Genomic DNA, 24,100 nt, shown 5'->3' with positions numbered 1-24,100 from the left:
TATAAGAAAACATTTCTGAAGCCTTTATTTACAAAAGCTTTAAAAACAAATAATACCCTCGGTTTTGCAAATAATGTTTTGTTTAAAAAGGACCACCCAGTTATAGCATTGTAATATGAATAAAGAATGTACAAGGGAAACAAACCAATGTGGCTAACATTTAGAGATTTGCTAATATTACTGGTTGAAGTGTAGATAACACACATCATAACTTGCAGTCAATCATTCAGGGTAGAGTTAATGATTACCAAAATGTCTTCCTACACATGCTCTGGTCTGGTCACATATTCTGCATGGCTAAATATTTCACAGTCTCTTCTGTCAATATATATAAAATAGATTGCAAAGATATACACAAAAAAATAAACAAGCATTACACTCCTCAGGTAATTTTATTAGCTATATATATAGCTAATATATATATAGCTATATATTTTTTGTATTTTGTTGTTTTGCACCAAATCTCTCCACTATTTATCTTTCTAACTGTGAAAGAACAATTTTTTGTCCTCTAATTTAATTGGGTACAAAATATACCTAAAGACTTGCTATCTTTGGACTTTAATGAAATTGATTTGTGGAATCAACAAATCAAGAGCATTGTAAGTATGGCTATAAAATTTTAAAAAAATGAAAAATAAGGGTCAACAGTGATGGAATAAAAAGAAGCAGATCAAGGGAAGTGGGCTATCAGAAAAGAACTGCAGCTTCAACATCTTGGATACCAGTTTCCTGGCAGACATTAAACATCCAATCACAGGGGATTTTTCCTGAAGGGTGTAAAGCTGGTTTGAAAAATTCTTCAGTCACAGAGCAGCCTACACATGCCAATTAGAAACCAACAGACACTAGATGTGCTTGGAAGATTAAACACTACGTACAGAATCAGCAGTTACTAAGCTCCTCAGTAGTTTTTTTGTCTTTTTTTTTGTAGTCTTGCTGAATCAACTGTTTGCACAATGCATGTGCTATATTTCTGTGGGTCAAAAACAAGTCAATACTGTATAAAGTTGGCAGATGGTCATTTTTCCAGCTAAGAGCATGAAAAACCAACATTTCTGATAAAACAGAGGATCTGAGTCAGAATCACTCTCTAAAGTGCAAAATTGATGGTCCACAATCTCAAATAGCTAAAACTCCTGCAGGATGATAGGGAGACATGAAACAGGGAAATAAATTATAGTCAGTGCTAGTTAATTTAGAAAAGGAAAAAACAAACCAAGCTCAAGGATGTGAAGTTTATCAAAATATGCAATATGATGTAGCTTTCCCAACTCTGTCACACATGCCTGCTAACAAGGATATTAAGTTAAGGCCAAATTTAACCTGAACGCTTTTCTATTTATTAAGATCTGAGATAGGAATGGTCATACTTAATACTCAAAGCCAGAAAATAAAATGGTCTATGAAAGAAAAAAAAAAGTACTGTCTATTATTCAAGGGATTCAACCAGAGATAAAACCTATACACAAGTATGTGTGTAGCTCAAATAAAATAAAAACAAAAGGACTATTTCCTGTCATGACTGCTTGTTGGCTTCCTCTTCATATGCATTCCCTGTGCCATTCTGTACATAGGATGAACCAGAACCAAGGCCATACAAATGACCACAATATTTGGCATCATCAATATGATCTTCAAAGAACATCTAAAAAGGAATTTTGGAAAAAAAAAAAAAAAGATAATTTTAACCAAAAGGTACCACTGGTAATTTATATTTCAGCAATGTAAGTACTGACTGTTCATTAACTATAATGACAGCTCTTTTCTATGGTGCTCCTTTGAGGCCACACATTTAAATTCAATGAATAAGACTGATGTTCTCAAGGAATACAGAGCTCAAAAGAAACCAAAGAAAAAGACTACAAAAAAATGTTTAAACACGTCTTTCTTATTAACATTTAGACCATTTTTACGAGAATTTGTAATCATGGAAAAATGGCAGACATTTTTATTCCATTAATTTAACAATATTCAACAGTAAGAATGAATGAAAATAGCCAATGATGCGGGGAAGAAAAGTTTAGTTTTATCAGAAGCCTTGAGTCTATGTACAAGGCTGAGTTGGCTAAAAACAATCAAACCCTAAACATATTCTGGACAGTAAAATAAATCTGAACATTCACATAAGTTACTATCCTTAAAGAAGAAAAGAAAAATATAAATTAGTAGCAGAGAATCCACCATTAATTGAACCATTAAAGCATTTAAAAAATGCAAAGCTGAAAATCCAAAAGGTTGTTTTAATTCTCTAATGTAGCACTGGGAAGAAGTACAAAACAAAATGTTTACTTGTCAAGAATAGACAGTCAAATCACTTCTGAATCAATACCACTGGGCAAAACAGCTATTACACTTTCTATTAGTAACACATTTCTACAAAAAACTTTCAATTCCCAGAAGAGTTCTCATTCAATTCTTTAATGTCTAAGAGGATATACTCAAAAGGATTCTATGGTAAATATTTTGCAAAAAGGAAAATTTTTTTGTAAGCAGAAAAGTCCATTCTATTTTGTTTTTGCACAACCAACTTTCTTTTCATTGCATTTACCTACAGCGAGGTATACCTGTGCATATCACCTAATTACATAACCTAAGAGTAGACTTGGATTCATTAAATTTCATCCTTCCATACCTAACTTCTTTATATTTGAGGAATTTATCTCTGCTTTTTGCCACTTAAGGAGGGTCTGCCCAATATGATTTTTTTTTTTTTTTTTTTTTTTTTTTTTTTTTTTTTTTTTTTTTTTTTTTGTGAGGAGATCAGCCCTGAGCTAACATCCGCCAATCCTCCTCTTTTTTTTTTTTTTTGCTGAGGAAGACGGCCCTGGGCTAACATCGGTGCCCATCTTCCTCCACTTTATATGGGACGCCGCCACAGCATGGCTTACCAAGCAGTACTTCGGTGCGCGCCCGGGATCCGAACCAGCGAACCCCGGGCCGCCGCAGCGGAGCGCGCGCACTTAACCGCTTGCGCCACCGGGCCGGCCCCCCAATATGATTTTTGATTCAACTACTACTGCAGATTTATTTAACCCCTTTAGAATTCAAAACCTCTGTGTAAGACTCAATTTACTAATAAGCACGAGTCCTACTCTATAAATCCTCCAAGTACTGAAGAATGGCATAAGCAAATATTATTGTTACCAGCAATTTAATGCCTGAGAGAAGACAATGCCGGGGGAACTGAGCATATGGATTCCTTAAGTTGGTAGAAGCAGCACTGATGTGGTCTATAGAAAGAACTCTGGAGTTCTCCCACTAGTGTGTGACCTTGGATAAAAGTTACTAGCCTCTGGCCTCAGTTTTCTCACCTAAGAAATAATATGGCTGCACCTACATGATGTCTAAGAAATAATACGGCTGGACCTACATGATGATAGTTTAAATTTTGTAATTTTTCAGTCTACGAACAACTTATATTTTCATTTCCTTCTGAACTACATTTCAAAATGACTTATTTTTGAATATTCAAGTGTGTAGACATGACTTATATGGTATCTCTAATTATATCTTCATTTATTAAGTTCTTATTGCCCCAAAACTTTTGCCGTAAGATTTTTAATGTTCTCAATCTAACAACCAACTGATAAAAAGGCACTGATGTCTTCATACTTCTCTCATTTTGAAAAAGGCCATTCCTGTGAGCAATGAATCAGATCCTGCCTGATGTTGTGGTCCTATCCGTTCCAGCTCTAACTGTTCAGCAACTTCCTGTAAACCACCCTAGAAGAAACAAAAACTGCCTGTCAAAATAGAGAAACATTGCAATGCCTGAATTCACAAATTACATAACTTAGACACTGACCAAAATATTTTAGTATGTAAAGATGGACCATATGAAGACTGGAAAAAAACAGAGAATGTGAATTACTAATGTATTTGTTGAATGTGGGAGGAGTTTATAATTTAATAGAAAATGAGATCCTAATTGGGAAAATTTATCTTCATCATATGCTTTAGGGCATGTGACAGTCAAATAACTTTCCTAAAGATATAGGGGAAGCAGATCATATACAAGGTAACAGCTACAGAGGGTAACATTTACTGAGTACATTCAAGTCAATCCATCCATCCATCAATTATTATAAAACTGACTGTAGGCAGTTACTTTAAAATTTTCTTAAGCTTCCCACCAATCCATCTGTAAATAGTTTCATCTAAATAATTTGTACAAAACAAAGCTATTATGACTAATCAAATCCTTAAGAATTCACTAAGTGCTTAACTATGGTTTTATTAGTTAGAAAGAAAAAAAAGTGTTCTTATAAGAATACAACTCCTTAGAAGGGTCTGCTAAAAATCTGCCTATGTTAATATTGCTAGGATTAAACAAGAAAGATAATGTGAGTGAAAGGAAGGAAGAGAAAGAGAATAAAAGAGAGAAGAAGGGAGAGAGGGATGGAAGGAGAATGGGGGAGAGAGGAGGGAATGATGGGGAGAAAGTAAAGAAGAGAAAGAACATCAGGATCAACAACAAAACAAACACAAAGAAATTCCTCTCTAAATTGTTAAGGCCTCTACAACCAAACTAGCCCTTCTCTACGTCACAGCTTGAAACAGGGCTTTGTAAAGCAGTTGCTTCTGTGCTAAAAATAACATGAGGATTAGGTATCAGCAGCTGCTTAGGAGAGCAACAGAATAGGGCTGTTCACTATGGTTGACTATAGGTCAAAAAGCACCTTTGTCATTAACTTAAATTTTAACACAGCAGCTCTCTCGGGGCATATTCAGAATATCTGATGTACTTAGAAATTTTCCAACACCATACACATAATGAGCAATAATTTGGTTCTCTGTTCCTGAAAACTGTCATTGTACAGACAGGTCAAATTTTAAAAAGCATTTCCAAAGCCAGATTAAAACATTTAGGCCTTGGATTCTCAGCATGCAATACTTTCAGGGGGCGGGCTGAGTTTCTAGAGAAGTAAAAATATTCTACTGCAAGTTCCACTTGAGTCACAGCTCCAAGTCTCTTCAAATTGCACAGAATTCTGTTGCTCTTAGGTGCTACAAACATCAAATATTCTTTCTTAAAAATTTCCCTGGTAATATGCCGTATTCTGTAATGAGGCAAGCAAATGTTGGCCAAAAGACTGCTCCTTTTATGATTTCAGTTCATTTGTCAAAAGCAAAGTTTCCTTGCTGAATTCCTAAATTTTTTCTTTCTGCTTAAAAGTAAAGCTCTTAAAGTTTTTACCATCTCCTCAATGTACAACTTTACCTGCACTTCTAAAAACCTGGTGAGAAAACTTGATCAACTCTTATGTAGGTTCTATGAAACAACCACTTTATCAAAATGGTTTTTTTTGTTACCTCTTAAATAAAACACACCTAAAAAAAATAAAACCACTCTATTCCTTAGGAGTCTGCACCACCGTAGGGGAATCTGTTCTCAAGCTGAAGGAGCACTTTTCCTTATTAAAGAAATTTTTCTTTTGGAAGAATCAACGTTGAGAAGTAACAAACTACTACACACACATTCAGCAGTGTCAGAATGTAAGCTACTGTCCACCTACTACTAACAAGCTGACATCTTTGGGCCAGGAAAAAAAAATTTTTAGCTATGTAATCTAATCCTAGGAACATTATCCTCTGACTAGAACCAACAAAATAATCTCTAGCCAAGATAAGCTGAAAAGAAAGCTTTTTTTTTTGGCCACACTACCGACTGCATCTGCACACTGCTGCACACATATCGGCACACTGCCGGCCACCTCCGAGTTTACCTCGCGTGGACAGGTTACGTGCATGTTGGGAGACAGTGAGAACCTCAACTCCTGTGCATGAGAGCCTCATTAGTCCTCACATTTCTGTGCTCAGGTTTATGATTTTCAATCTGACAATGATAGAAATCTGATCCTTGGTTTAAATTTTGTTGAAAACTTATTCTGCCAATATATACTGAAGCTTTGAAAAAGGATTTCCTATAAATTATTTATGCAAGAAAAAGAATCAAATCACCAGATAATGTAAATGCATTTAATATTAATACTTAAAAATATGGTTTAAAACAACATCTTAGCCTCAGATCTCATAGGTCAGTCACTCAGTCTGAATAGTGTGCTGATTACAGATAAAGCCACTAGAAGCCTTACTTTGAGATTTTTGCAGCTCTTCATGAGGTACTTCACATCATAAATGACAGGAAAAAACAGTCGAAGGATCTCAAAGAAGTCAAGTTCTTCTTCAGGCAAGTTAGAGTTGGTCAGGATTTTGATTAAATAGCCAAAGTCATAACCACTACAAAAGGGTTAAAAGAATACAGAAGAGGGACACATAAATACCATAGAGATCAAAAAAATAAATTTTTTCTCATACAAATTTTAAGTGAGTCACATTATAGGCAAAAAGGGAATCAACCAAAAAAAGTGCACACAAGAACAGAGAAAATAAACACCTTTACAATGATAATGGGAAAATGCCATCATCTTACCCCAGTGCTAAGAACTGTCACTTTATCATTCAGAGATATCAATATACAGATCTATACTACATCCCAAGCCTGCAGTCACTAAACTACTATTTCGCTGATCTTTGAATAGAGAACTCTTCAAGAAAAGAGTATTAAACTGCCCATAGTAGATGTCTCAAAAAAAAATTTAAGGACTACGAAAATGGAGAAATAAAGATGGATAGAAACTTGGCCCAAAATGTCAAAAGGCAGCAGGAGAATTGGCAAAAATAATGCAAACCTTCCCTTCTTTTACATAAAGAGGTCATATAGTTAAAAGATCCAAAGAGCAATTCCCTAACAAAGTATTTTCACTTCTACTAAGTAACTTTATTAATAATACTCTCTTCCATTATAATTCTCTTCCTATCTCATTATGGCTCCGCAAGAGATACTAATGGGAATGTTGCATGTGAAAGAAGGCAGTAAAGGCTGAGAACTACTATCTAGAGAATAAAATACCGACTTCCAAACTCGAATCAAGATCTGCTATCTCTACTGTTTGGATTTCCACAGGTTTCTCTCTCTCTACACTCCCGTGCCACAATTACACACTCTTTTCCCTGTCTACCTTTCCTTCAAGAGCCCGGCTCTCAGAGAATTCTTATACACGTTGTTTTCTTGTACTACACTTTATAAAGTTCATGTAGTTTTCTCCACTAGTCTGAAGGGCAGATATATTTTAAAAATATCTTTTAAAAAATCCTTACCGCACATACATAGTTGGAACTCAATAAATATTAGATAAGAGATGCTGTTAACGTTATCTTTTGGGGGAAATACAAAATTTCTACTTAATGTTCAGAATTTCACTTCTAATTTTAAAAAGAAAAAAAAAAGCTTTACCATTGAAGACCATTAAGGAATATCAAGGTATAAGCAATAAACAGCAGAGACCTTTAAATTTCTCGTAGTTGGCAAGGAAGTAACTTTTGCTGTCTACCTAAAATATAAGTCAATACAGCATTTGCTTACTACTGGTCAAGTAAGATTATAGAGTTCAGGATTATAAATTTCTTAAACTAGTCCTTATCTATTAGAAATAGATTAGAACATGAAGAAAATATTTAATGACGTTTAGTAGAATAAAATCTTAACATTTCTTGACAAATATTCAAATGTATCAGTCTAACCTAGACTCTAAACTCTAAGACATAAACTTTCTGTTTTTGTTCATCTTAGTATCCCCAGTGCCTAGCACATAGTATTTGCTCAGAGTATTTTACTATGTCAAACATAGTAAAAGGATAGAAAAATACTTTCCAGTTCTTTTGTATCTTCCTGACCAGGAAAGTAAAAAAAAAAGAACAGAAAAAATGTTCCTCAAATTAACAGAGACTCAAGTCTTGTCTCCTGGCGTACAGGCTCAAGTAAAGGAAAACAGAGAGAAAAGATGCCAGGTGAGAATTTCAGATCTTCCTGGACTTACAATGGGGTTACCTCTTGATAAACCCATCATAAGTTGAAAGTATGGTAAGCTGAAAATGCATTTAATACACCTAAGCTACCGAACATCATAGCTTAGCCTAAACTATCTTAAACGTGCTCAGAACACTTAATTACCCTGCAGATGGGCAAAATCATCTAACACAAAGCCTGTTTTATAATACAGTGTTGACTATCTCATGTAATTTATTGAATACTGTACTGACAGTGAAAAACAGAATGGTTGTATGAGTACAGAACGGATATAAGTGTATCAGTACCCTCGTGATCGCATGGCCGACTGGGAGCTGTGGCAGCTGCCGCTGCCTAGCATCATAAGAGAGTACCGTACCACGTATCGCTAACCCCAGAAAAGATCAAAATTCAAAATTCGATGTACGGTTTCTACCGAATGCGTATAGCTTTCACATCACTGTAAAGTTGAAAAATCGTTAAGTCAAACCATTGTTAAGGTGAGGACTGTATGTAGTTATGTTCAATACTTTCAACTCAAAAACTGCTGCTCAGTACTGCACCAAAGCTTACAATATGAACAGTCCCTCACTATAATCATTCCACAGGCCAGAGCTGGAAAGTCTAAAGCATGCAGGAGACACTTATTTTTAAAAAAAATGTGTGAAGTGGATGAACATTATTACCTGCACAATACAATGCTTTTTAAAAACATAACAAAAGGCCAAATAAAATCATTACCAAGGCCACTTTTAGTCCCTGGCCTGCCAGTTTTAGCTTACCTAGCTAGGAAAATACTTTTACTTGGAAGTCTACTTTTACAAAATGGACTAATTTCCTTTCTAGAAATTCTCTTCAACAATCTAGTTTTATTTTATAATAACAAAGAATTAAAAACTACCACTTACTGAGAATTTACTGTGTGTGAAGTACTTTGCCATCGAGTGGATTCTGACTCCTAGCACTTTACCAGATGCTTTAAATATATTATTACTGATAATTAAAATCTACCACACCCACTCCTAGCATTCTCGTTGCTGTTTTTTTCTCCATAGCACTTATCACCATCTAATAAACCACAATATAAATTTCATCATTTAAAAAAATTGTCTGCCTACTCCCACCAGAATGTAAACTCCATGAGGACAAGGATTTTAGTCTGTTGTGTTCATGGCTTAATTACTAGAATCTTATCACAGTGCTTGGCATATAGTAGGTAATAAATACTTTACTTACTTTATTTTTTTAATGAATGAATGGTTTCCTTCTAAGGCTTAGGAATGTTAAATAACCCTAGGTAGCACAGATTCCAAATGGCATTGCTGGATTTAAACCAAGATCTATTTTTCCAGCCTGTACTTTTTCCACTATGCAGTACTGTCTCTCTCATAGGCTAAAAAGGATCCCATATTATTAAATTAACCTTCAGTAGACCAACATTAGCCTCTTAAGAGTTAGAAGACTGCTATATGGCAGCCGATTCTTTGTAGAACTAAGCCTGAAATTGCTGAAACAGTGACCCAAGCCAAGTGTGAGGCAACTGGGAAATGGTAACACAAATGCCATTTTCAACGCAATCTTATTACCTATGAAATGATAACCATTTGACTCCTTCACAGAGGACCACTCCCGATGTCATAAGAAGTTCTGCAAAGTACTGGGTCTCAATTCCTTCCTCTTCATGTTTTTTAAACTGGATGCCAGATGTTGTCAGTAACTCTATAGAGTCCTGGGCATACATGTCCTCCCTGGCAGGAGAAAAAGAAAGACAACAATCAAAAGTGCCATATTTCCAACAAACTGTTTTTCTCCCACTTACATCTACAACTACAGTGCCAGAAACAAGAGAGAGGACTGGCTTGGGTCCAACTATTCCAATGCTTCACATATATGAAAGAAAAATTCAATTTAAATATAAAGGTCATTGTTTCAGAAAAGTGTTCATATAGTAAATAACCATTCAAAACAGCCCAATAGTGAGATTTTAATCTTTACTATCAACTCAATTTCATTAGCCTTTCACAAGTTAAATAAATTTAACTGGGTTTGAAAAAAGGGTCTGCTACTCACCAGGTGCTACCACCACAAAGTAACAGACATGTTCTTTTCAGGGGCTTTCGGTCTCAGCAGCCATTTTAATGCTGCCAGATGGAGCTGTAGCCACAGGGGTGAGGGCCTACGTCCATCTCCCATGCTCTCAGCAGCACCAGGAAGGAGACCAAGTGGAAAACATCTCATGGGCTGAGATAAACTACATTCTGTCTTAAAGAAAAAGGAAATGCTTCCTCTCACTAATGATGAGCCTTCAAATGGCTCCAATAAGCAGTAAGCTGTTAAAAGTGAAGGACTCTGCTATAACAGCAATAATTTCTTCTTCTGGCACTCTTAATCCTAGAAGATCAGCTTCCAAAAATCAAGCCAGGAAATCTAAATCTAAACCAATTCTTCAAGATTTTACTTAAGCCAAAAAGAAAGCTATCTTTAATTTGTAAGCATAAACACACAGGTATCCAAAATATTAAATTAAATTTAAAAAGTGATCAAAATGAAGGTATATGTTTCTGAGAACAAATGAAAAGTATTTTGTGCATTGCCCATCAGATTTTTCTGTTCATTTACTTTTTAAATCGTGAGAATACTGGTTTCCACTACTTAGCAAAAGAAAATTCTACTAAAAGCTTTAACAAAACTAATTAAACCAAAAGGAACTTCACACTTGGGCCAAAAAGTATTCTTATGGTCTATTCCCTGGAAATCAATTTGTTTCTAAATGTCTGAAAAATAACAAAACTAGCGAGTGAAATATTTAAAAACAGAGGGGAACCACAACCATCACTTTAACTCAAAACTCCCCCTGGAAAATGCTTTAGGAAGAATATTTGAATAAATCTAATACAAGTTTTTTTCCACTAAACAATAGATATTACCGGCCTTATTATACTAAAAATATGTACCTGAAACAACTAGAATCCCACTCAGCAGGCCCAGACGCGCACACTGAGAGGCATGCTTTAGCAACGATAACCAACCAAAGGCATAACAGATTCTTTCTCCAGGCTCACATTATTCTGGGCCATATGCTCGCTTTACTTTCAGTTTATTGTCTCTCTCTCAGTCAGAAAATAAGCTTCAAGAGGGCAATAATTTCTGTCTGTTTTGTTCAATGTTATATCACCAGATCAAAAAACATATGAAGTGGAACAGTGAGTACTATGCTATTTAAATCAATATTTCTCAAACTTGCCCAATGATAACCATCACCCAGAGAGCTTATCAAAAATATGGGGTTCCCGGGACCAGCCCCGTGGCTTACTGCTTAAGTTCGGCACACTCTGCTTTGGCAGCCCGGGTGCGGAGGTTTGGATCCTGGGCATGGACCTACACCACTCATCAGCCACGTTGTGGTGGCAACCCACATATAAAGTGGAGGAAGAGTGACACAGATGTTAGCTCAGGGCAAATTTTTCTCAGCAAAAAGAAAAAAAAAAAACAACAAACGAGGTTCCCAGGTCTCATACCTAGACCTACTGTATCATAATCCCCAGGAGAGAGACATGGATGAGTACCTCAGGTGTTTTATGATCAAGTAAGTTTGGTAAACAAAACTATGTATATAAATTATTTCCTTCGTTTTTTCTGCATAGTTCATGTATTTCAATTCAGATAAGTTAATTACTCACATAAATTTCACTGGACTAAATATTTAAAAATTCGGAACCAAATCCATGCTTTATAATATCCAATTCATTAGAAAGAGAAAGCTGGAAAACCCACATAGGTAAGCTAAATAAATCTCGAAATAGGATGAATAAAACTTCCTGTGGTAAGGGAAACTTCCTAATTGCTGTGACTCAATTCTCCAAATCAATAGACTGTCCCTTTCCCATGGTATCCATTTCAAGTTTTGAAATTACTCCACCCTGCCTACCCCACCCTCAAAAATCCTAGCAAATGTAGGAAAATATTAAAATACGCTAATCTCAAAAGTAGTTAAAATATAGGTTAGTCAAAACATAAGAAATACTGCAGGTACAGAGGTTGGCTTACTGATTAGATCAAACTGTTTAGAACAGCAATGAACAGTCATGTGATCGCTCCTGACACTAAAGATTAATTAACTCAAGTTTAAGGTTGCAAACTATCCAGTTATAATAAGTGAACAGGAATGAAAGCCATATAAAAATCTCTAAAAAAAAGATTTTCCAAAAAGGCAGAGATACAAGACTATCCATCTCAAGTAGTCTCCTAAAGACAGAAACAACTTAACTAGGTATGCTAAATTCAGTAAATATATTGAAATTACATCTACCTACAAATGTAAACTTAGCCTACTATACAGATGCACATTTTTAAATATGCAGATTAAAGATTTTACAATTTGGAAAGGCCTCCAACCTCAAACCACTCCTAACTCACACAATTTCACATTTTTTAAAATGTAAACTTCTATATATTTAAATTTATGCTAAAAATCATGAGTAAGGTAAAAGACAAACTAGAATATAGACTGTCACAAATACACAGATGATTACTAAACTTAATATTTAATGAACACAAATCAAACGAACACAAACATGCCCCTAATATCTGCCAGGGCTATGAAAGACAACATCAACAGCCTGCAACTCCATAACTGACAACTGCCCTTTAACCTTCAAATGCCTGTGCCTAATCTGTAAAACAAACTAAAAACCACCCTTCTTTTGATTCTACAGTTCCTTCTACTTAATGGTACTACCTCCTTTTCACTGCCATTTTCCTTAAATGAAGTATCAGCTTCCTTTCTGTCACCACTGAATCCACAATTCCCTGTAATCTCTATTACACTATTAAAATGATTCTCTCAAATATCAAGAATTACTGCAATCATCAAATTAATGACTCTTTTCAAAGAATTCATTCTCATGTCCTGTGACTTGTTAGTGGAACTTTGTCCATAGTTTTCTTTTCTTCTTCTCAGCTTATCAATATGCCATTTCAATTTTCATGTACATTATCAACTTCAAATTCAGTTTGGAGAGAATTCCCATACACTGATCAGTATCTAACAATTTTAAGTCTTGGGCTTTGGCAATAGAGAGCTGACTGAAGAGTTATGGGAACGCTAAGTTATAATGACTATGATCAACTTTCCTCAACAAAATATATCCCTGGTGCCTAGCATAGCTGGTAACACATTCCTTCTAGGCACTCAATAAAAAAGTCCATTTTCATCTTTCTTCAATATAGCCAAGATTCTGTTCATGGTGCTCTGTCTTCACATGAGGTAGGACTGGTTTTAACTCCCAAATGGCCTTTTCTACCTAAATAATATTTCTCAGTATATCCTTTTCCTTAAACATCTCCTAAGACACTAACATTTGTATAAATGGTAGCAAAACTACAGTAGCCCTTTCTGTATAAAAAATAAATGTCTTTCAGAGATTGTGATAACAAAGCAGTTGTTATTAGAACAAAGATGTTTCTAGAAAAGGAAAATGTCAATTTTACCAAAACTGAGACACTGATGGATCACTTCCTACTCATGTACTGAGATCACAATGGTATCTTAGTTAAAAACAACGTTCTAGACATTTTTCTAAAGAAAATATACAGATGGCCAACAGGCACATGAAAAGATGTTCAACATCACTAATTATTAGGGAAATGCAAATCAAAACTACGATGAGATATCACCTCACATCCGTGAGAATGGCTATAATTAACAAGACAAGAAATAACAAGTGTTGGAGAAGATATGGAGAAAAGGGAACCCTCATACACTGCTGGTGGGAATGCAAACTGGCGTAGCCACTATGGAAAACAGTGTGGAGATTTCACAAAAAATTAAAAATAGAAATACCATATGATCCAGCTATTCCACTACAGGGTATTTATCCAAAGAACATGAAATCACTAATTCAAAAAGACATATGCACCCCTATGTTCATCACAGCATTATTCATAATAGCCAAGACTTGGAAGCAACCCAAATGCCCATCAATGGATGAACAGATAAAGAAGATGTGGTATATATACACACACACAATGGAATACTACTCAGCCATAAAAAAAAGGACAAAATCTTGCCATTTGCAACAACATGGATGGACCATGAGGGTATTATGCTAAGCAAAATAAGTTAGAGGAAGACAAATACTGTATGATTTCACTCAAATGTAGAAGATAAACAAACAAACATATTGCTAAGGAGAAGATTGGTGGTTACCAGAGAAGGGGGTGGGGGGAAGGCGAAAGGGGTAAACAGGTACATATGTATGGTGACGGATAAAAACTAGCCTATTGGTGGTGAACATGATGTAGTCTATAAAGAAGCTGAAATATAATAACATACATCTGAAATGTACACAATGTTATAAGCCAATATAACCTCAATAAAATAATTAAAACAAACAACATAATTTTCTAATGATGAGCCTGGAAAATAAGTAGCAGGGAACAAATGAAATGATAAAGAACTAATTTTAAAAAGGGTTATCTTTTGGGAAAAGGATAAAAGGCAATTTTCAGCGTTTCAGAGCTGTAGTACTTATAAAAGGTTGTCATCAGTTTGAATAGAGATGAGTACTTTTTACCCTTTACAAGGTTCTGGAGAGTCCATTATTAAAACCTACAGAGTAAAATGGAGAATCACAATGCAATTATAAGCCATACTACTGCACCACTGACAACACTCTCTCTAAAATCATCAGCCCTGCTTTTCTTCAGATCTTCTATGCTAAATATCACATTATTCTACAGAGAATGGAGGTTCTTACATTGGCACTACCATTAATTGTCCCACAGCTTCTGTTACTATTTTTAAAATCAGATGTTAGATCATATTACACAAGTACAGGCTGTCAAATAGAAGGACATTGCAATATTGGACATACTTAAGACTGTATTAAACATTTCCCCAATTTGCAGTTAGTTTGTAAACAATATGCCGTCACCCAAAAACACTCTAAATTTCCCTAAGCTATCAAAACTACCCCTACCAATGATATAGAAGTATTACAAATAAGGAAACTGAGTTTTGACACAGGGCTTGGGTTATAATTCAGATTCTGGAAGAGAATCTGCCAGATTCTGAACTGTTTCTGAAAGAAACACCACGTTCAAGGATACTGTTACTTCTCCTATATGTAAGTTACAAGAGAGTTTGTGGGCTGACCTAGGAATATAACCATTATACATACATTGATTTGAAAGGAAAATGCACTTAAGTATCTAAGAAATGTCATACCACCTTTGACATGTAATCTACTCATAAACCAGAGTATGACTGTAATACTCTTCACAAGAGGGATAACTATCACAACAAAGATGGGTATATTTCAAACTACACACAAAGTGTGAAAGTAAAACTAATGTTGGAAGGTTATTTTTTTATCAAGAAGTACTTTCAATGCCCAAAGTTTTCCAAATTTCAAAAAAAGTAGCAGTCATACTTTTCAAATAACGTCTCTAAAATTCAAAGTATTTGAATTTAAAAGTCTTCACCCTAATTTTTTTGTCCCATAATAAAAAGAAAAAACCTAACCTTCTGAAATTTTAGATTTTAAACATTTCCAGGATAACTATGCCAAATTCAGTTAGAATTTCATTCACCATACTTGATGAAAACCAATACCTAAAATTAAACTAAAAAAAAGTTTGAGTTATATTTATTTCCCACTTACGTCAAATTAAATTTAAAATTAAACTGCCAAGTTGAAGTTCCTGGAGGGTATTCTCCTTGCTCATTCATAAATGTCAGTCCTAGCTGAATTATCTTTAACAAGTCTACATTACATCGCAATAGCTGGTACTGATAATCAGCATTGCTCCTGAATTCTCCGATGGGTCTTGCAACCACACCTGGAAACTCGGTGTCCTGTAAAATAGTTTTAAGATTCATTATTTACTAAGTGGTCAAAACCACAAACCACAAATTCCTAGAATAAATAACAAATTTTTGGTACAAGTCAAAGGATCTCATTATAGATGATATTCTACACATTCATATTCAATTATAAAATATCTTTTAATTAAAAAGAGCATTACTGAAATAAGTCAGAGGGAGAAAGTCAAATACCATATGATCTCACTCATAAGTAGAAGATAAAAACAACAAAAACCAAACACATAGAGACAGAGATTGGATTGGTGGTTACCAGAGGGGAAGGGGGGATGGAGGAGGGCAAAAGGGATGATTAAGCACATTTGTGTGGTGATGGGTGGTGAACATGATGTAATCTATGCAGAAATAGAAGTATAATGATCTACACCTGAAATTTATAATGTTATAAACCAATGTTACCGCAATTAAAAAAAAAAAAAGAATAACCTAGAAAAAACAAACTGTGAATATATATACACACACACACACAAAAGTAAGGTATTATCAGTGGAATTATTTTTAATTTCTTCATCCTTTCATTTATTCTACAAATATTTACTCTTCAAGGTGGTGAGCAGAGGATAATCAGAGAAAATAAATCAATTTGTGTAACAGCAACAGCAAAAAGAAAAAAGAAAAAACAAAAAAAAGAGCATTACTTTTCAGAGCCATAAAATAAAACTCTACAAACCTGACTTTTTCTTACTTTAAATATCATAACAGTAAAAAAATTATTATGTATAAGATATATATGATAAATGCAACCAAGAACTTTATTCCCAAGGAGGCAGAAAAGTCATAAATTCGTGTTTCTCAAGGGGTATGTGAAACTATGCTCACAGTATTCTAAAGTTAAAACCAATGAAGAATTGGTTAAAAAGAATAGAAAATGCGTCATATTTTCCGATCATTTCTCTGAGAAAACGTTTATCTAAACACCAAAACCCTCCTAATTTCTTGTGCTAAAACAGTACTCTCTCTATTCTCCAAGACAGCATGTCATCAAAAATTGCATGCCACCCTCTTATTCCTGTAGAATGTTATCACATCTCTAATGTTGTCACTCCTTATCATCCAAGAAATAAATAATCATTATGAATTTCTATTGGATAAAAAAAAACTTCAATTCTAATTATGGGTAAGTACACCTTTATTAAATAGAACATTATCTATGTACAAATATTCATATTTTAACCAATCAACCTGCCCCTCCTCATAGAAGTGTATTTATTTATTTGCATTAAAAATAGTGAGAAAATGATACAACAGTTTAGTATTAAAATTCAAACTAGGAAGCTAAGAACAAAATCTAAATACCACATCACTATGAAACAGTAAAAAAATTAAAACTTCTCTAAATTCTGTCCTACTCAACAACCACTTTTATTGGATGCTATGTGTTATGCTAGGTGTTGGGGGGAGAAAGGATGATTAAGATACTAACTCCTTGCTTCACAGAGCTAATAATCTAGAAAACAGGAGAGGCGTTTTAACAGACATACAAAAGTATAGTAGTAAAGAATCAAGATAATTAGACAGTCTAGGCAGATTGAACAGTATCTGCAAAAGCAGAGATACTTAACAGCACAGTGTGCTCATGGAACTCCACTGATAATTTAAAACAAACAACAAACACTGCAGTTCCACAGTGTTTCACTGGGAGATCTGATTTTTTGTTTGAGAGAGAGATCCAGGAGCTCCCGAGCTTCTGGAAACTCATCTATTATCAGTTAGGCTTTGGTGTTGCTAGGAGCTGACCTGGCTCTCATAGCTAGATCCTAATGTTCTTCTATTGGATATAAACAATTTCACACTTCATCATCAGACAAGGCCACTATGTAATCATGACTGAACATAGACAAAAACGTAAACATTGCCCAAATCACAAAAATGACCAAAAATCCTTGGATCTTGGCTAATATGAGTGGCTAGTCTTCATTCATTCCAGTTAAGACTCATGAAGATACCCTATCATGGAATTACTCAGATTCTCAACATCATCCAATCCAGAGCAAAGCCCCGCTTCCTTAATCCCTCCCTAAAACCACCTGACACAAGCCCAGATTCTCGAAGTCCTTTCTTACACTCTCTTTCTCAAGTGCCCCACGGTTCCAATGGTATGCATTTTCCCTCACTGCAATGAGTAATAAATCCAACTTGTCACATTACAGCTGTATTCCTGGCAGCCTTTGGTTGGAGGACACTGACAAAATATTCTTTTCATAATTAAATGAATCCCTAAAAAGATCAACCAGAAGGGTTGAATTCAAGACTTTTAAAATTCCTCTTCCCCTTTTATAAGAAGGATTTTAAGGACTTAATCATATGCATACCATAGCAACGTAATTATACTTTCGGATAACTTGACGAATTTTCTTCATCTCTTCATCCAGGTTGCAAGCCCAGACTTCACAAATTCTTTGGCTATGATCTACTGTTGCTGCTGGCATAGTGAGGGCACAAGGAGTCTAGATGCCAAGCATCAAAATGTTATACTTGATTGAAGATTTGTTTCATAAAATACTTTATCCTTTATTTGTGCACCTGTCAAAATAAAAACCAAAATAAAACCCAGCTATACCAGAAATCTGAATCATAGAATCATTGAGCTGACAGAAACCTAAGAGATTATTTATTCAAAGTCCTTGATTTATCAGAAAACCAAAGTTTAGGAAGTGACTTGTCTAGACAAGTCACAATACTAATCAGTAGGAAAAAAAGGACTACAACACACGTTTTCTGCTTCTAAAAGGAATGTTATGTAAATTTAGGTTTTTATGTGTACATACTAATTATTTTTTAAAAACTTTCCATTAATTAATGATTGCTCTGAATTCAACTCACTCTCTGAAAACTTTATGAAGACGTCCATGTCCGATAAAAATGAAAAGTTAAATACTGATACACACGTGACAAGATCAGATGTTACTAGGACAAAGATACTGTTTGCTTTTATTCCTCACTAATAGATCATTCAAAATCTGATATAATTACAAAATCTGCTTTACTGGCATTTATTCAAGTCCAATTAGAGGGAACAAAAGTAAACCAATTAAAAAAAAAAAAGCTCTTTCTGAGAAAGAAGTAACAGTCACAGAAATTGTTCAGATGTCCATAACTGCAGGAGGGAGAAAGAAGGGAAGCAACAGAGTGTCTGCATCTCAAATTTTCTCTCTTTCTAATTTCCTAAAACTCAGAGCATTTTCCCTGGTTTACCAAACACACATCGCACGTTTCTGGTCCGTAAACACAGGTTTCCTGGTGTACAATGGTAAGACTACAGACCAACATCTTGATTCTTGGGTAGGGAAATTCCAAATACTCCTTTCATTTTTCACACAAGTTTGACAAGATCGTAACAAACAAGGGTAAAAGAGGGAATTGTGACCCCCTCCCTTCTAAACTCCGCAGTCACAAATGTAGCCTCAAGTGCTCTAAGAGAAACCAAACACCCAGGGGGGCCCTTCTTCAGAGCCCTCCCCAATCCGCTAAACACACACACACACACTTTAGAAAGACCCTGCAGTTGAACACTGCTTTCCTCCACCTCTCTCTCTACTACAGTTCCAGAAGCCCGGAAGAGACACCAAAGGCCTCCTCATTACTGGAGGTAGCATCCCCGTAGTGCAGGTTCCCAAAGAAACGAGAGGACAGCACAGAGGTATTCAAGTCATCGATAACGCTCTTCCCTGGCAGAAAGCCAGTGCGAAGGTGCCGATAACCATTTACTGGAGCCAGATTAATTCCCAGGCACTGCAGCGTGAAGGAATACGAGGAGCTGAGGATCTAGGCCACCGCCCTCCGCTCCCAATTTCCGTCCCACAACATCGAGGCTCCAGGTACAAAGCCTTCACGTCATCACTCCGCGCCATCCCCCGACAGACGCCTAGCCCCCGTTACCCTCCCCCTTCCACCCGCCGCCTCGCTCTTTCCTTCGCCAGCCGCGCTCCAGCTGGCGCCATCGCGCACCCTCTCAAGTTGATCGTTCCCGCCCCTTTTCTACTTCCCCAACCCGCCCTTCCCCCGCAGGGCTGCGGCGGAAGCAAGATCTACTTGTGTCGCTGAGCTCGCGCTCCTCCTCCTCCTCCTCGCCATAGAGACAGCACCCAGCGGCGGCGGCGGTGGCGGTGGTAGCGGCGGCGGCAGCGGATGCCCCATAGACACCTCTTGCCCAGCAAAGGGGAAAGGGGAGCCGGAGCTGCGCCGCACCGTACTGCGCCGTCGCTTCTCGCACGTCCTGGCGGGGGCGCTAGATGATGACGCGTCATCATCACGCAGAGGGGGCGGGACACGCACGTGACGGAGGCTGGGGAGGTGGAGCGCTGCGCGGTCAGGCTCGCTGATTGGCTGGTTTGGGCGTCAGGGTCGTGAAGGTAGGAGTTCTTTCTCTCCAGCTGCCGGCAGTCAGAGCATGCCCCCCAGAACCAGAGGCTATCCGGCCGGGCTGGGTTAGAGAAGACGCGGCCCCCCGGCACTTGGGCCCCGGGCGTCCCGGCCCGCTCCTCCGTCGCTGGAGAACCGCCGGGCTGAGCAACTGGGAGAAGCAGGCCAGAGCTTTCTAGGGCCTCGGGCCCGGGGACCGGTGGAGGATGAGCTGGCTCTTTCCCCTGACCAAGAGCGCCGCCGCCTCTTCCGCAGCTGGGTCCCCCGGTGGCCTCACCAGCCTCCAGCAGCAGAAGCAGCGGCTGATCGAGTCCCTCCGGAACTCACACTCCAGGTGACTGGCCGCTGCCTCTTCTACAGGAGGAAAAAGTAGGGCGGGAGGGCGGGCTGGTCTAACCACACTCACAGCTTCTCAGGCCAACTCCCCGCCAGCTGCCTTATTTTGATAGACCTCCCTTCGTCCTGGGTCGCACGCTTGCTCTCCCATCCCTGACCCGTGTTCAGGATTTTCCTCCAGACCCTCCCTTCCTCTTGCCCCACCACTGCTCGGCTCTTCTAATTCTGACTTGCTCATCCTTCTTGACACATCGCTGCTGACTGTAATCTGTCTCATAGTCTTTGCCCTTCTTCCTCACTCACCTTTCACCTGATTGCTGTGTTGGCAGAATTATTAAAATACAGTACTTGGCTAAAAAAAATTGTGAAAAGTAATCTCCAGGTTTCGCAAAGAGTGAAAATTTTTGAGAAAAACTGTTGAAACATCAGAGAGGAAAGCCAAAGGTTTCATCAGTGAATTCTTCTTGTCTGGAAGTGACATACTCAATCCTCTGAAGTCTCTAATTTTAGATTTACCCTGTTCCAACAGCCTCCCCCTCTCAGGCAGCTACCAGTTTCTGTACGTTTTTCACTCTGTTATTCTTGTTTCCACACTCAGGAAACCTTATATTCATGCCTTATATTCATCTTGATTGTTCTGTTGTCTTCTTATGAGTTTTTCGTTTTCAGCATGGTCAGATGAGAAATATTTTGCAATTTAAATTATTTCATCTGTTTTTCCTGTAAACTGGTTTGCTGCAGACTTTTGTCTTGCAAATGTCTGTGGCCTCTAATGGTTTTCAAAAACTAGAACTGCTTCTTTATATTATATGAATTATGCAAGTATATTTAGTACTTAACTGTCACAGCATGTATTTTAATGTAGAGATGTCAACATCATTCAACCCTAACCCTTTTAAAAACAGATTTTTCATACATTTAAAAAATATATATTCTGAGAATAAAATTGAATAATTCCTGTTGACAGAACTATTAGAGGCCGTTTTATCTGTTACAGTAATAATTTTTCCCAAGCAAGTTATAGTGTAGAATAGTTTTAAATTAGATACTATATTGTTAAAAGAAAAATTCACTGCAAAATCAGTTTGGCTAAAATAAGGCCTATTGCTAATTGAACTTAAGATGTTTTTTGATTCTTTGTCTGAATTGTTCTGCTTGTTCAGAACTTTCAAAAGGTGGCAATTTGTGGTATTAACAGGAAAGATTGGCATGCTATTTGATTTAATGGTGGCTTTCTTTTTGGAAAATTAAGTTCACAGAGTTCTTACACGTGAATCTTATTCTATGTTGTGTTCTTTACTAACCTGTAAGAGCTACTTTTACAAGATATGCTAATAAAGTAAGGTGACTCATTTTGAACAAACATAACAAAAATGTCACTTCGGAAAACTATTTATATGCTGTACTAGTACTGCTATTACCAAAATACTTTTTAGAACCGTACCTTTGGCATTAATTGTTTTTAAGACTTTAGTATATTCTGTTAAATACTCTCAATGCTGGCAAATTTTTATTCTTTGAGGTTGGAGTTGAATTTTTTGTGTGTGTGTGTGTGTGAGGAGATCAGCCCTGTGCTAACACCTGCCAATCCTCCTCTTTTTTTGCTGAGGAAGACTGGCCTTGGGCTAACATCCGTGCTCATCTTCCTCCACTTCATATGGGACGCTGACACAACATGGCTTGACAAGTGGTGCGTCCGTGCGCGCCAGGGTCCGAACCTGCGAACCCCGGGCCGCCGCAGTGGAGCGCGCACTTAGCAGCTTGCACCACCGGGCCGGCCCCAAGGAGTTGAATTTTTGAAATACTCCCAAGTCCCTTGCTGCTAAGGCTGGTAAATAAGGGAAGTAATTGATCAGAAATTTATTATTTATTTTTTTGGCCTCCCAAATAAGGTGAGATTCTAAAGCAGAAATTGCTAATCTAAGGAGTTCCTGAATTGGCTTAAGAGAATCAGTAAATACCCTGAATTAAATACAGAAAGGGCCATTTTATTTGTTATTTTTTGAGCCAGAAATTATGGGCATATCATTGGATATGTGACATTATCTACATATTTTGTAGTGTTATGAACATCTACTTTAAGTTTTTGATTCTGTTAAGATCTTTTATAAAAATACTTGAAGTTTTACTTAATTGAAATATTTCACATTTATAAACTATACTTGGATAATTATGGAGACAATTAAGTAGGTCATGTGCTTCCAGTTTTCAAGGAATGGTATGATCCCAGAAAAAATGTCATCCATACACTATAAAGCTAGCTTGTAAAAATGATCTGTCTGCAGTATCTGATAATATGTTGCTTGAATAGCCAAATTCAGTAGTACACTTTATACTTAAAGATTTTTGTGCAGAAAGACACTGCGATTGGTTATTCTGAAGGTGTGCTCTGCAAAAGTTGAAAGAATGTTTCAATGGTATTTTAATGAATAATACAAAAACTTCCTAAATTATGAGTATCAATATCTTAATTGCATGCTGCCCAGCTCCTTCGTGTTTTATACTCTATCCCTTCTCCTAGGTCAACAGCTCTTTCCTGGCAGTGAAAAAATCTGACTTCTTTTCTTCTGCCCTCCTCAATAACCTTTCCTCACCCCATTTTCTGATCTACCTTCCAACTCTTTAACTCCTTATAATTCAAAAAATTCCATTTCAGGAAAGAGTCTGTTTAATTTTCTTTCTCTAATGATTGTAAACTCCTTTTTTAGTTACATTAAGAAATTCTTACCTTCTGACCTTCCTCAGGCCTCTCCTAAAAGTTAGCTGAATTTTGTGTCTATTTCCTCATCTGTGTCTTACTGGTAAGGCAGGGCAAATGGGAAACTGTCATAGATGAAAAAAAAGTGTTTAACCAAAGCATGATAACACGTTTCTCTGCTATGAAAATGGAAACTGAAAGTTATGTAGACTATGCTCAAGTAATATATTCCACCTCTGAATAACAGTCATCACAGTCTTCAGTTTACCACTAAAATTCCTGCCTTTGTGGGCAGGAGTAGAACTAATTCTGTTGTTTCTTCTACTTCCTAAAGAAGCTCACTCTAATGGACACTGTTGGTTTCCCACCCAAATCCATTTCCTCTGACTTCTTGAAAGAGCACCCGTTTTTATCTGGGTTACCGGTCTGTAGAGCCACATACTTAATGGAGGCTGTGCTCTTTCAGCCTCCGTAGGTGAATAATGATTGTTTACGCCAGTGTTGATGGGCTAATTTCTCCTGCTAGTTACTGTGGAAGCAGGACTCTTGACCTAATCTTGATCAATGGGAGTTGGAGGAGAAGTCTGCTGGGGAGCTGCTGAAAACATATTCTCAGTAATAGAAAGAGATATCTCAAAGGAAATGCCTCTCTTACATTTTGGATATTGTTGTGTTACGTGTTACATTTTGGATATGGTTGTGTTACATGGGACATCTGGAACTGCTTGGATCATGAAGGAAGACAGGCTGACTACTGGCTGTGGTAGAGCAGAAAGAGGGAATGTCTGTGATAATACTACAGTGCTGAATTAACCAGCTCTGGGACCTTCCTGCCTCTGGACTTCTTGCTGTATAAGATTAATAACCCCTCACTGTTTAAGCCACTTTCAGCCTGGTTTTTCAATTACGTGCAGTTGAAAATATCCCAAGTGATACTCACTAATCCCAATATTTAAAGATTCTTCAG

At 36.9% G+C, this 24,100-nt stretch overlaps 2 protein-coding genes across 4 annotated transcripts in view; one reads left to right on the top strand and one right to left on the bottom strand.

Annotated features, from left to right (window-relative positions):
* Window positions 1-19,935, bottom strand: CNOT7 (CCR4-NOT transcription complex subunit 7). Of its 2 annotated transcripts, none has more exons than XM_058525093.1 (7): window positions 19,770-19,935; window positions 18,050-18,260; window positions 15,517-15,710; window positions 9,439-9,600; window positions 6,099-6,243; window positions 3,616-3,726; window positions 1-1,648 (listed from the first exon to the last, which is right to left on the bottom strand). In XM_058525093.1, the coding sequence occupies exons 2-7, from the start codon at window positions 18,164-18,166 to the stop codon at window positions 1,520-1,522; spliced, it is 858 nt and encodes a 285-aa protein (XP_058381076.1). In that variant the 5' UTR covers window positions 18,167-18,260; window positions 19,770-19,935; the 3' UTR covers window positions 1-1,519. The 2 variants fall into 2 exon arrangements, with proteins under 2 accessions (XP_058381076.1, XP_058381077.1); XM_058525094.1 differs by lacking the exon at window positions 19,770-19,935 and adding an exon at window positions 19,322-19,472.
* Window positions 19,936-20,074: 139 nt separating this feature from the next.
* The window catches only part of VPS37A (VPS37A subunit of ESCRT-I), a 42,249-nt gene continuing 38,223 nt past the window's right edge, over window positions 20,075-24,100 (top strand). The window contains exon 1 of one of the 2 annotated variants that reach the window (XM_058525090.1): window positions 20,075-20,433. In XM_058525090.1, the coding sequence (XP_058381073.1) occupies window positions 20,306-20,433 (128 nt within the window). In that variant the 5' untranslated portion in view covers window positions 20,075-20,305. The remainder of the gene's footprint in view (window positions 20,434-24,100) is intronic. The other variant, XM_058525089.1, reaches the window with a different exon arrangement.

This window comes from Diceros bicornis, chromosome 29 (genome assembly GCF_020826845.1).
Source record: "Diceros bicornis minor isolate mBicDic1 chromosome 29, mDicBic1.mat.cur, whole genome shotgun sequence".
Classification (NCBI taxonomy): Eukaryota; Metazoa; Chordata; class Mammalia; order Perissodactyla; family Rhinocerotidae; genus Diceros; species Diceros bicornis.
Note: the sequence above shows the minus strand (reverse complement) of the source record. Positions and strands in the feature narration are given on the sequence as shown.

Excerpts from the sequence above, each read along its gene's own strand:
- CNOT7 (XM_058525093.1), bottom strand. The coding sequence starts at position 18,166 with ATGCCAGCAGCAACAGTAGATCATAGCCAAAGAATTTGTGAAGTCTGG. Across the intron at positions 9,601-15,516 it reads AATTTTAAATTTAATTTGAC|GGAGGACATGTATGCCCAGG; the intron begins GTAAGTGGGAAA and ends TTCTCCTGCCAG. Across the intron at positions 6,244-9,438 it reads AAATGGTTATCATTTCATAG|TGGTTATGACTTTGGCTATT; the intron begins GTAATAAGATTG and ends ACCCTTTTGTAG.